General features: G+C 39.1%; 1 protein-coding gene across 1 annotated transcript; it reads right to left on the bottom strand.

The window, feature by feature from the left end:
- Window positions 1-693: 693 nt before the first annotated feature.
- LOC127508861 (gastrula zinc finger protein XlCGF8.2DB-like) lies at window positions 694-14,330 on the bottom strand. Its single transcript, XM_051887327.1, has 5 exons — window positions 14,073-14,330; window positions 13,392-13,515; window positions 10,606-11,843; window positions 2,251-4,702; window positions 694-1,826 (listed from the first exon to the last, which is right to left on the bottom strand). Exons 2-3 carry the CDS (start codon window positions 13,513-13,515, stop codon window positions 10,912-10,914), a joined length of 1,056 nt encoding a protein of 351 aa, XP_051743287.1. The 5' UTR covers window positions 14,073-14,330; the 3' UTR covers window positions 694-1,826; window positions 2,251-4,702; window positions 10,606-10,911.

Below are 14,330 nucleotides of genomic sequence, written 5' to 3'. Positions count from 1 at the left end.
CAAGAAGAAGAGCTCAGAGAAGGCCTAGGGAGCAGCCATCGGAGGTGGAGCGGCAGCTCCTAGAAGCACTCCGGAGCCGTCCTGTAGCTCCAGCGCCGCCTCCACGCTCAGAGGATGAGCTCTTCCTCTTGAGTCTGGTCCCTTCCCTGCAGAGGATGCTGCCTCAGATGAAAGAATTCATCAAATTTCAAATACACAAATTAATTTATGAAAGCAGCACAATTGTGCTTAATTTGGAACAAGTGGAGCCTACAGAGTAGTTTTAAAGAAGAGGCAGCAATCTCTGCAAGGAATGAACTTTCTCTCCTTTCTCCTCTCCTTCACTTTGGCCCTCACTCTTCCCTCTTCCAAGCAAGATCCTTTTTATTCCTGCATGTAAATAGTTGTAAATATTCTTTGTATATAGTTTTTATATTTCTTTATTTGATATGATTTATTTTGTTTAAATAAATGTTCTATACAACAAGGTTTTGGTGTGTTACTTTGTGCACAACATAATAAATCATAATTTATATTTGTTACTTAAAAATATTATTTCTATGTTAAGACGAATACTTATGGCAAACATTTGTACATTCATTCTAATTATATCCTATTGCAAATACACTCACAATAGTATAGTAAAAAATAGTTATTTGTGATTGGACCAGTGTTGTGGTCGATTGTAATGAGAATTCAGCAACGAGACAAGGATTCCTTTTGGAGGCTGGCTCCATTTATCATTTGAAAACAAGAAAACTATAACAATCTAAACTTGAACAAAAAATGATTGAAAAATGACGAAATATTTACAAGAGTTAAGGATGGAAAAAGATAGCAATATTTACAAGAGAGGTTGAAAAGATGTTATTATTTACAATATATAAAGGGTGTAAATCAAAAGAAAAGACAAAAGGATGGGAATATTAACATGAGCTAAACATGAACATAAACAGCACAGGATATAATAAACAAAAATTATTCAGTCGGTTGCCACGGGACTGCTCCCTCGGCTGAAAAGAGAGCCATAAAGCTGTCCCTGACCCGGATGGCCTCTCTGGTAGAATTATTGGCTGCAACCCGACCGAGACTCTGCAGCGAGTCCTCTGCACCTTGCACTGCCCCCCTCACAGCAGGTGCCTCTGCAGATCTCCTCATAAAGTTGTGGAGGACACATGTCGCTTTCACACACCTCTCCACAACATCAGGCTAAACCTCTATGAGGCAGCGATACATCCTCCACTGTGAGGACAGGATCCCAAAGGCGTTCTCCACCACCAGCCGGGCTCTGGAGAGACGGTAATTAAAGACCCGTCTCTCTTGGGGAAGGCTGCACCCAGGGAATGGCCTCATGAGGCATTTCCTGAGGGGAAAGGCCTCATCCCCCACAAAGACGTGGGGCTGGGGTCCTCTTTGGTCAGCTCCTGGGAGAGGACAGTCAGGTGGCAGATGGAGGGTGCCACCACGGAGTGCCTGGCCAAAGGCTGAGTTGGCCAGAGTCCCACCATCGCTCGTCTGCCCATATGCCCCGACATCAATCACCCGAAAGCAATACCTTGCATCCACAACAGTAAGGAGAACTAAGGAAAAAGTTCCCTTGTAGTTGTGGAACTGGGATACGGTGTTGGGGGGTGTTTTATCAGTGCTTGGCGTCCAGTGCTCCACCTTTCCTCGAAACCCTCTGCAATGGACCTCCATTTATCTGTGGAGGGCACAGCCATGAACTCCTCCACACTAAGCAGTCCCAGATTGCAGTCACCACATCTGGGACAACCTTGCAGACTGTGGAGACACCAACACGTAAGCTGCTGGCGATGGTCCGGAAGGAGTCTCCAGTGGCAAGATATCTGAAAGAGAGAGAGAAAATAAAAAAATAAAATAAACATTGTTATAAATGCAGATTGCAATTCCATGTTAGCAAATATAAATTTATAATACTGGTGTTTGTGACATCTTCATTTCTCTTTAGTTTTTTACAGTTAAACAACAACAAGCTTGATAAAATGCCCTTATAACTTTACCTTTATTTAGCATTTGGTCTGATTTGCTTGCTATATTGCAAAAACAGACTATTATTCAATATTATAATATAGCAGTTACTTGCACAATTCAAAACCCACTTTGACTGTTGTAGACTAAAGTTAATTGCCATTTCATTAAAGTGCTGTATTGATAACTGTGTGTTCAGAAGAGTGAGAAGACTTTATGTCTGTGGAAGTTCTCAGTCATGAATTACTTGTAATCACACAGAATATTAAATGATTTACTGACCGGAGACAGATGGACAGGCACTCTGCAGGTGGAATAGAGTGCCTGTAGTTGGTGTCCTGGAGGAAAATCCTCCCACCGACACAGGACAACAGGTCATCAAACTGGGACCGGCTCAGTCGGAAAGCGGCCGTCATCCAGGCGCAGCTCCTGGAAGAGTTGGTGAAACTCACCAAGCTGGGTGCGCCTCTGAAGGATCTGATGGACCAAGACACGGCGCCGAACGAGTCTACGCCGTGTTTCAGCCTTCCACAGCACATAAAGCGCAGCTACCCTCTCAACAAAATCCATGTCAGCCATTTTGCAACGTGACTGGAGACACGAATTCGCGTCTGTTGTAAAGTGAATTTTACGCGCGAATTAAGCGAGTTAACTCAAAATGTTCAAGCGTCCAACTATGCGAGATTTATTTGCACAAGTCATGTCTGGTGTTAACGCCCCGTTAGAGAGGCAGAGTCTCTCAGAAGTAAAGATGGGCAGAAGCTCTCCAATCTTTGAAAGAGTGCATAAAAAGATTATGGAATACTTTAAAAACAATGTTCCACAATGTCAAATTGCAAAGGCTTTGCAAATCTCATCTACAGTGCATAGCAAAAGATTCAGAAGACACTGGAGAAATCTCTGTGCATAAGGGACAAGGCCAAAGACCTTTATTGGATGCCCGTGGTCTCATGCCGATGAGTGATTGTGTCAATGACATTACTAAATGGGCCCAGGAATACTTCCAGAAACCACTGTTGGTAAACACAATCCGCCATGCCATCTGCAGATGCCAACTAAAGCTCTATCATGCAAAAAGGAAGCCATATGTGAACATGGTCCAGAAGCACCGTCGTGTCATGTGGGCCAAGGCTCATTTAAAATGGACTGTTTTAAAGTGGAAAAGTGTTCTATGGTCAGACGAGTCCAAATTTGAAATTCTTGTTGGAAATCACAGACGCCATGTCCTTCGGGCTAAACAGGAGGGAGACCTTCCAGCGTGTTATCAGCGTTTAGTTCAAAAGCCAGTATCTTTGATGGTATGGGGGTGCATAAGTGCATACGGTATGGGCAGCTTGCATGTTTTGGAAGGCACTATGAACGCTGAAAGGTATATAAGGTTTTAGAACAACATATCCAGATGATGTCTATTTCAGGGAAGGCCTTGTGTATTTCAGCAGGACAATGCAAAACCACATACTGCAGCTACTACAACAGCATGGCTTCATCGTAGAAGAGTCTGGGTGCTGAATTGGCCTGCCTGCAGTCCAGATCTTTCACCTATAGAGAAAAATACGTCAAAGAAGACCACACTCTTCAGCAGCTGGAAACATATATAAGGCAAGAATGGGACCAAATTCCAACACCAAAACTCTAGAAAAACTCATAACCTCGATGCCCAGACGTCTTCACACTGTTTTGAAAAGAGGAGAGGCTATACCATGGTAAACATGCGCCTGTCCCAACTATTTTGAGACCTGTAGCAGGCATCAAGTTTGAAATGAACTTTTTGTGCATAAAATTGTAAAATTTCCCATCAGGGGGTGCCAATGGATAAACAAAAAAGGCTAACTTGTTTCCAAATGCTCTAACTTTTGACTTCTTTATTGGATCACAAAACGATGATCCAGATACAGCTCACATATAGGGGAACATCACCAAACAACAGTGAACGAACTGTCCTCCTACCTTATTTCCTCTCTGAGTTATTGCATGTCATATATGAAATATATGTAAAATTTCCCTTGAGCAAACTTTTATTTTGTGACTTTATCAGTTTCTCAGCATGAGAATGTCAGAATTTAATATTTTTTAAATTTAAGAGTGCAAAAAAAATTCTTTCAAACGATATCAACCTTTTGACTCTCCTTGCAAGAGATCTGAAGTTATGAGTCAATATTTTTGTGCATGTCACTCAGAAAACAAAACAAAAAATTAAAAATGCCTACCTTTGTTCCAAATGCTAGAACTCTTGGTTTCTTCATGCAATCACCACAAAATTTGAACCAGATACAGCTCACATATAGAGGAATGTCACCAAAAGAGAAATGAACCTGCTACCGTATTCTCTTCATGGGATATTTCATTTTAAATTAGAAAGATATGTAAATTTTAATTTTTTCCACTTTTTTTTTTTTTGCTGTTTTTTTTGCAGTTTCTCAGCATGAGAATATCCAATTTTTTTTTTTTATTTAAAAAGTTTCCTTTCAAACAATACCAACATTTTGACTCTCCTTGCTATAGTTTTGGAGTTACGAGTCTTTAATTTTTTGTGTGTCACTGAAAATACCCTCAGGGCTTAAGGGGTAAAACTAAGGCAAACATGAGCCATAAGTATGGACACGAAGAACTAGAGCTGTCAAAGTCCAGAGACGGAGCCAGAGCAGACACCATGCCAAAAGGAAGAGGCTGCTTTTGTAGGGAGCAAGATACCTCCATGCCGGTGCTCCCAATCATGCCGCAATCAGCCAGTCACCTGCAGAAAAAAGACACAAAACACACAAAAAGGCTCAGCATTTTAAAAGAAACGGCAATAAAATATGCTCTTGCGCCCTCATTGTGAGAGGGCACATGTGATAAATGCATGGAGATAGTCAGGCTGACAGAGAGAATCTCAGAATTAGAGACACACATCCAAACTTTAATTGAGGATAATAAGAATGCAAGGGCTTTAGATACTGTTTTTGATGCCCGTACAGCAGGGAAATTGGGTCACCGTGAGGCGGCCTAGCCGTGGAAAACACCACTCTTCCATTCCAATTAGAACATCAAACAGGTGCTCCCCACTCAGTGACGCACCCACTGAGAATCCTGTTCAAAGTGCCCTAGTAATTACATGGAGCATGAAAATAGAGACACCAGCCACCATAGTCACGTTTGCCGGGAGCCAGAGCACCTGACATCAAAGCAAATTTAAAAGTGCTGGCTAATGTTAATCATAAATACTATAAGATTATTATTCACGTCGGCACAAATGATGTTCGACTTCGCCAGTCGGAAATCACTAAAATTAACATTAAAGTGGTGTGTGAACTTGAAAGTACCATGTCAGAAACAGTATTTTGCTCTGGTCCCCTTCCTGTTCATCAGCGTGATGAGATAGTTAGCAGATTATCATCACTCAATGGCTGGCTGTCTAAGTGGTGTCCGCAGAATAATATAGGTTTCATAGACAATTGTAAAAGCTTTTGGGGTAGACCTGACCTGTTGAAAAGAGATGGTATTCATCCCTCCTGGGATGGTGCTGCTCTTCTCTCTAGTAATATGGCACATAGTCTTAAAGCTAAAACATGACAAACTGGGGCACAGGTCAGGAAGCAGCAGACAGACTGGCTAAACTGACCGTCTGCTAGCTGCCTCACGTTACAGAAGTCAGATAATTCCCAACACATAGAAACTCTTACACCTAGATATTATCACATAGATACTGTGTCTGTACCCCAAATTAGTAAACACAAAAAACTTCCAAACCCATTTAAGGGTAAAAATTTAATTGATGTTCAACAAATAAAAAACAGAGATAATACTGATAAACAAATGATAAAGCTTGGATTGCTGGATATTAGATCCCTTTCTTCAAAAGCACTTATTGTAAATTATATTATCACAAACAATAATCTAGATTTGCTGTGTTTGACAGAAACCTGGCTAAAACCAAACAATTACATTACTTTAAATTAGCCCTCAAGGTTACAATTATTGACACAATCCTCGTCAGAAAGGCAAAGGGGGAGGTGTTGCTATAATTTATAGTAATATCTTCAATATTACTCAAAAGTCCTTCAAATATAATTCCTTCGAAGTGATGTGATTTATGTAAGTTAACATTTGTGCTGGCTACTGTATACAGGCCACCATACAGACTTTATCAAAGAATTTGCTGATTTTTCTGTCGGAGTAAGTACTGGCTGCGGATAAAGTCCTTGTTGTTGGTGATTTTAATATCAATGTAGATAATGATAAAGACGCATTGGGATTGGCATTTACAGACATTCTAAACTCTATTGGAGTTAGACAACACGTGTCAGGACCCACTCATTGTCGTAATCATACTTTAGATCTAATATTGTCACATGGAATCAATATTGATGCTGATGAAATTCTGCAGCAGAGCGATGACATCTCAGGTCATTATTTAGTCTTGTGTTTACTACATTTAGTCAAGGCTGCAGAACCATTACTTCTACCACTAAAGATTGCTTTATAAATAATCTTCCTGATTAGTTTCATTGCCTTAGCATACCAGACAGCTTAGAAGACCTCAATGTTGCAACAGAAACTATTGACTCTCTCTTTTCCAGCACATCAGATGCATTTGCTCCTCTGCACTTAAAGAAGATTAAGGAAACTAATCCAATGCCGTGGTACAATGAGCACAGTCGGGCTCTTAAGAGAGCTGCCAGAAAAATGGAGCGCAGCTGAAAGAAAACAAAACTAGAAGTTTTCGCATTTCACGGAGAGAGAGAATGATTCAGGACAAAAAGGCCTAAAAAAATGCCAGATCTACTTATTTTTCAAATCTTTTAGAAGAAAACAAACACAACCCTAGGTATTTATTTGATACAGTGGCTAAATTAATGAGAAATAGAGCTTCAACTTCTGATGTCTCCAAACAGCACAGCAGTAATGACTTTGTGAACTTCTTTACTTGCAAGATTGACAATATTAGAGAGAAAATTATAACCATGCAACCGTCTACTACAGTATCGCATCAGATAGGGCATTGTAGTGTCCCTGAGGAAAAATTCCATTCATTCATTGCTATAGGAGAGGAAGAATTCTCTACACTTATTAAATCATCAAAATCAACAACATGTATGTTAGACCCTATACCAACTAAGCTATTGAAGAGAGATGCTTCCAGAGGTCATAGATCCTCTTCTTATTATCGTTATTTCATCTTTATCACTAGAATATATACTGAAAACTTTTAAGCTGGCTATTATTAAACCTCTTATTAAAAAACCACAACTTGATCCTAGAGAATTAGTCAATTACAGACCGATCTCGAATCTACCTTTTCTGTCAAAAATACTAGAAAAGGGTAGTTTCATCACAGCTATGTTCCTTTTTAGAAAGAAATGGTATCTGTGAGGATTTCCAGTCAGGTTTTAGACCATACCGTAGTACTGAGACTGCGTGGTTCTATCTCTCTATTAGTGTTACGAGATCTCAGTGCTGCTTTTGACATTATCAACCACAATATTCTTTTGAATAGACTTGAAAATTATGTTGGCATTAGTGGAATTGCATTGTCATGGTTCAAATCTTACTTATCTGACCGTTATCAGTTTGTAGTAGTAAACGAAGAGATGTCATATCAATCACAAGTTCAATATGGAGTACCACAAGGCTCAGTACTAGGACCGTTGCTTTTCACTCTGTACATGCTACCCTTGGGAGATATCATTAGGAAGCATGGCGTTAGTTTTCACTGTTACGCTGATGATACTCAGCTCTATATTTCTTCGCGCCCTGACAAAACTTACCAATTACCAACAAAATTAACGGAATGCATAGCTGACATAAAAAAATTGGATGACCAGTAATTTTATACTAGTAAATTCAGAAAAAACAGATTCTAATTTTTGACCAAAAACTTCTTCACGTAATAACCTAGAATACTGTCTAACACTTGATGGCTGCTCTGTTAAGTCTTCATCCTCAGTTAGGAACCTGGGTGTGCTCTTTGATACCAATCTTTCATTTAAAGGCCATGTTTCTAGCATCTGTAAAACCGCATTCCATCTAAAAAATATATCTAAACTACGACATATGCTCTCAATGACAAATGCGGAACAGTTAGTTCATGCGTTCATGACCTCAAGGCTAGCTTACTGTTACGCTTTACTGGGTGGTTGTTCTGCTCGCCTGTTAAACAAACTACAGCTGGTCCAAAATGAACCAGTAAGAACTCTAGCTCTAGAGTTCTTACTCCAGAAGTATGACCATATTAGCCCGGTTCTGTCAACACTGCATTGGCTCCCTATTTTACATCATATAGATTTTAAAATCTTGCTACTTACTTACAAAGCACTAAGTGGTTTAACTCCCAAGTACCTTAGCGAGCTCTTAATGCATTATAGCCCTTCACGTCTATTGTGATCTCAGAATTCTGGACAGTTGATAATACCTAGAATATCAAAATCAACTGCAGGCGGTAGATCCTTTTCCTATTTAGCACCTAAACTTTGGAACAGTCTTCCTATCACTGTTCGGGAAGCAGACACACTCTGTCAGTTTAAATCTAGACTAAAAACACATCTGTTTAAACTTGCATACACATAAACTATTATCTACTTTAGATCAGCTGGAACCGGGAACACTTCCCATAACACCTGATGTACTTGCTACATCATAAGAAGAATGGCGTCTACGCCAATATTAGTCTCTCTCTGTTTATCCTGAGGTTTGCCACAGCCTGCCAGATCCAGGGTGTATCCAGATGAGTTGAAGGATCTGCGCCTAGACATGACGATTACGCAGCCCTGACATTTCAACTAAACTATTCCCTGTGAAGGCCTCCTTCCCTTTCCTTTCCCTATGTGTAGATAAAACATTATCAAAATTATTCCAGTTCGCATAGATACTGGAATTGTTCATAATAGGACACAACTAATTTTTCTGTATTATGCGGACCAGTCAAGTAATTTGGCAAATATCACTTTTTAAAAAAGACCAAGCTTCTGCGCATATACACACTCAAACACGCAAACCTATAGACTAAACATGTAAATGAACGGCAAGAATGCATTAAAGGTATTCAGTTTTCATTAGGAAAGGTGTCATTTAAACGACCCCTAAAGTAATAATTAACAATTTTTACAAAGGAAGTGATTCAATCAAAAACCAACTTTAGCTCAATAAGAATTTTCCTTTTGTCACCGTGAAGCTGCTTTGAAACAATATGTATTGTGAAAAGTGCTATATAAATGAAGATGACTTGACTTATATACTACAGGTTTTTACTCCTACCAAGCAGGATCACACCAGGCTTGACACAGTTTATTAATCAAATCAGATGTGCTCTTGCTAGGCAGGAAAGAAAACCTGCAACCACAATAGCACTTTGCAGACAAGATGTGAAGTTTGATTTATAGGTATATGCTAAAAGCTTATTCTAAATTTCAAAATCTGACTCACTTCTGTTATCATTGTGTTTTACAGCCACTTATGCCGAAGCCAGGGTTAAACTCCACCAAGCTATAATATTCATCAGACTTGACAGACAGAAAATATCTCAAGAAAGAGAAGGTAGGTGTTTGTGGAGCAATGAAGGTCAAATTCCATGTCCTCTAGAAATAATATGAAAGCAGTAGGTAAGGTGTGCCTTATATGTTTGTGTTTACTTCTCTAGGCCAAGTGCAAAACTTCTCCAGAGTCAACTGAGCGCCCAACTGGAATTAAGTGAGCATTCAGATTCTTCGAAGGAGCTTCCACCCACTCCACCAAATCAACTCTTTGGCCAGCAGTGAAGGAAGTGAGCAACTACTTTCAAAACCCCACAGCTACAATTACCAGCCCAACAGCCCAAGGAGTTGCCCAGCCAACATTTATATGTGGGGCCCATATGGGTATGAAATGGCCTGAAAATGAAAATGAAGGGCCCCATATAGGATTGTACACGGGTTCCATAACGGCCCCATGTTAATTGGAAACATTAAAGTGACTTGGTTCATTTATGAGCATCAGAGACAATCAAGCGTGAATATTTGATGGATTTAATATATGAAACTACAAATACATACAGCTAAACTCCTGCAGAGCTCCAACCCTGAAAAAAACACTTAACTGACCGTAACTTTAGTAATCCTGAAGACCTTGATTAGCTTCAGGTGTGTTTAATTAGGGTTGGAGCTAAAATCTGCAGGACAATGGCCCTCCAGGATCAACGTTCCCCACCCCTGATCTAAATGCACTGAAGATACTTTAGCTTGTGCGTTTTGCCTTTACTTATACAAACTTGTAAACAAGGCTACTTTACATGAGCAGGTAGTTGTTGAATCACAAGTGTTTGATTTATGAGGTGTTCAGTTTTATTTTGATTTTAGAAAATAAACATGATTTCTGATCAATCAAATCAATTGTTTCTTATTTTCACTGGCATGTCTCTCAGGTGTCGAGGACTAGTAGATCTTTGAGCCTACATTCAGCATGAGTAAAATACTTCAGTACTGTTAAAATCAGATACTCTAAGACCTTTACTCAAGTTGTATTAGAATTGGTGACTTGTAACTTTTGAGTAATTTTTGCTGTAAGGTATCTGTACTTTTATTCAAGTATGGTTTCAGGTACTCTTTACACCTCTGCTCTTTCCACAATGACGACTTCTAAAACAGTTCTCTTTCGAGTGAATCCTCATGTGGCCCTTAAGGTTACCTTCAAATCTGAAACTCTTTCCACACTGACCACATGTAAAAGGCTTCTCTCCAGTGTGAATGTTCATGTGTGGAATAAAGGGTCAATTTATGTCTGAAACTCTTTCTACACTGATCACATGTGAATGGCTTCTCTCCAGTGTAAATATTCATGCGTCTGAAACTCTTTCTAACTCTTTCTAAACTCCTTAAGGCTTCGTTCCCGTGTGAAGCCATTCCCACACAGAGTGCAGGTGTAAGGCTTTTCTCCAGTGTGAGTTCTCATATAGATTTCAAGTTTTCCTTTTCCACTGAAACTCTTTCCACACTATTGGCAGGCAAATGGGCTCTCTCCAGTGTGAGTTCTCATGTGGGCTATAAGGCTTCCTTTTTGACTGAAACTCTTTCCACACTGTTGGCAGGTGTAAGGCTTTTCTCCAGTGTGAATTCTCATGTGGACTTTAAGGCTTCCTTTATGTGTGAAACTCTTTCCACACTGTTGGCAGATGAAAGCCTTCTCTCGAGTGTGAATTCTCATGTGGACTATAAGAGTTCCTTTTTGACTGAAACTCTGTCCACATTGTTGGCAGGTGAAAGGTTTCTCTCCAGTGTGAATTCTATTGTGGTCTATAAGGTTTCCTTTAAGTGTGAAACTCTGTCCACATTGTTGGCAGGTATAAGGCTTTTCTCCAGTGTGAATTCTCATGTGGACTTTAAGGTTTTCTTTATGTGTGAAACTCTGTCTACATTGTTGGCAGGTAAAAGGTTTCTCTCCGGTGTGAATTCTCATGTGGACTTTAAGGCTTCCTTTTTGACTGAAACTCTGTCCACATTGCTGGCAGGTGAAAGGTTTCTCTCCAGTGTGAATTCTCATGTGGTCTTTAAGGTTTCCTTTTACAGTAAAACTCTTTCCACATTGTTGGCAGGTGTGAGGCTTTTCTCCAGTATGAATTCTCAAGTGGACTTGAAGGTTTTCTTTACGTGTGAAACTCTTTCCACACTGTTGGCAAGTGAAGGAGCTCTCTCTAGTGTGAACTCTCAAGTGGACTTGAAGGTTTCTATGCTGATCAAAACTCTTTCCACACTGTTGGCAGGTGAAATAACTTTTAGTTCCTGTCTTTTGAGCTCTTTTTTGTGAGGAAGACTTTTTAGCCTGTGTCGCTCTTTCCCCAGTCATGAAATTGTGATGTTTATCATAATGTTCTTTCTCTTCTTCCTTTTCATTAAGTTCATGACTCGCCTCTTTCAGTGCCATTAGGTCTAGGGCAAAATCAGACATAAAACAATTTAGACATTTCATGCATCAAAACCAACAACATGTATAATCTATACCCTATCCAATCCTATGGATCAGGGATGAGCAGCTTTGGTCCTGGAGGGCCACTGTCTTGCAGAGTAAAGTTTTATCCCTAATCAAATACATGCCCCTGTAATTTTCAAGCAGTCCTGAAGACTTAGGTTTAAATTTTGGGGTTGGGCAAACTACCATTCCTGTTCATCAATAGGATGAGAACTGGATCCATTATAAACTTAAATATACTCGAATGAATGAATGTCCACTGGTCAAACCGCGTTATTGCAGGCCCTTCAAATAGATCATATGAGATCAAAAGACTATTCGACAACAGAAATATTTGTCGTCAATTTTTTATTGTCGACGTTGTCGATTATGTCGACTAAACGTTTCAGCCCTAGTTAGAGCGATAACACCAAATTTGTTGTTATAGAAAATATGCTTAAAGTCGCTGAAGAGTGTTGTTGTAAAGTGCAGGTCAAGCAGAACATGACAATATAACAGAGACATGTTTTGAGACCGGCGGAGACAACAGCATTGAATAAAGCCGCTCATACCAGCTTCCTACGGTTCGGCCACTGCGTCAGAAGATTCAGGAGTCCAGCATGCGGCGTTTGCACAATGTCATGTTGTAAATAAGGCAACATCTGTATTGCAAATCCCTTTTGGCTTATGCCTACCAATGCAACATCATTGCCATAGAAACTAATGCAGATATTCCAGAAAATGAAAGAGTGGCATGGACACAAATTGGATCTGAACAGCTGTGATACACAGTGTAGACATCAATACCTTTAGATCAGATTCCAATCGGATTTGGACTGACAGTGTGAATGTAGCCTTTGACTCGTGGGAGTGGGAGCTGCCTAAATTAGAGGTGGATGCTTAAGGAAGTTTGCAAGTATGTATTCAACTTAGGGAACTAACGCGGCACCAATTCCGTTTTTCCTTAAGTCGAGTAGGGAAGGTGTAGGACATACAGCATAAGCTTTTTGAAGAATACGAAAGGTGGTCCGGTGGAAGCACTTGCAATGCAAGCATTTGTGTTTATAAAGCATATACATTTTTTTTTTTTTTCGTTTATTTATTATTTCGTTTCACTAGATAAGACCCTTATTCCCCGTCTGGTATCGTTTAAAGCCCTTTGAACTGCACTGAAACTGTAATTTTGACCTTCAACCGTTTGGAGGCCATTGAAGTCCTCTATATGGAGAAAAATGTTTCAACTAGGACTTATTTATTGCTTGATTTAATGTTCAATTACTGCTATTTATGTTCAGGAGTGTTAAATGTTAGTACAGCACTTTTGAGCATGAACAGAAAAAAAATAGCTTTTCCATTGTTCTCTATTCAGAAGAAGATATTAGTTTTAATGTTAAAAATCATTGTTTTGTTTTGGCTACTTCTGTAATATTCTCTGTAAGATTATACTTCTGCATATTCTCTATTTCTGTAGAGCTGGACATTTTAATAAGGATCAAATGACTGAGTTCAGCTGTGAGAATAAAACCAACCTGTTTGTTCCTCAGTATCTTCATGTTTCACTCTGAATGTTTCTTCAATCTTCATGTCTTCAGTCTCCTCTTTAATAAACGCCATCTTCATGTCTTCAGTTTCCTCTTTAATAATAAGCACCATCTTTAAGAAGAGAATAATTAACAGAGTTAATGGTCTTAAAATTAACGTTGCTTAATAATAAACACTTTATATTTAGGCATTTATGATCTACATTTGGTATTTAATGAGTTATAGATAATATGTAAATGTTTACACTTTGATAAATGATTCATTTGTTTGTGAAAGCTAGCATCACACGTTAGTGTTTGTTGTTCAGGTTCACTGTTTGAACAGCACATGCCGTGATTCACTGAATCATTTCTCAAAGTAATTGATTCAAATGACTCGGAGTTGAAAAGTTCATCATTACTCGCCAGAAACTGAACTCGTGCTCATGATAAACTGATTTATGATATATAGAGAGAGAAATGAGACGCAGATTTACTGTTTCTCATCAGTGGATGAGCTTTACTCACACAAATATCCTTCATTACAGTTAGATAAAGAATCACAATGTTACATTAAATAGTAAATAAACTAATTTCACATCAATTGTAAAAAATAAAATAATAATAACACAACCATAAATCACTGAACTGTTTCTATCGATTAAAACAGCTTAAATTCTTAAAACAAACCTTTCTTCATCAGAATCACAACAGATGCAGGAGCGCGGCGCAGTCTTATGACGTCATGTCGTCACTCCAAAATAAAAGTCCTGTTCACACATAGCATTGTCCTACAATCACAGAAGTGCATAGAAATCCATCTTTTTTTTCTTTCTTTCTTTTTTTATTAGACAACCTTTATTTTAAAATCAAAACAGTGACAAATATGATACAAACAAACATGTTAAAAAGGTTGTATGAGTTCATAAAGCAGAGTTCATTCATGTG

Source organism: Ctenopharyngodon idella, chromosome 3 (genome assembly GCF_019924925.1).
Source record: "Ctenopharyngodon idella isolate HZGC_01 chromosome 3, HZGC01, whole genome shotgun sequence".
NCBI lineage: Eukaryota > Metazoa > Chordata > Actinopteri > Cypriniformes > Xenocyprididae > Ctenopharyngodon > Ctenopharyngodon idella.
Note: the sequence above shows the minus strand (reverse complement) of the source record. Positions and strands in the feature narration are given on the sequence as shown.

Bases quoted from the DNA above. Each gene is read 5' to 3' on its own strand.
- LOC127508861 (XM_051887327.1), bottom strand. From the start codon at position 13,515: ATGGTGCTTATTATTAAAGAGGAAACTGAAGACATGAAGATGGCGTTT. The intron at 11,844-13,391 runs GTTGGTTTTATT...ATTTTGCCCTAG, and splicing joins AGATACTGAGGAACAAACAG to ACCTAATGGCACTGAAAGAG.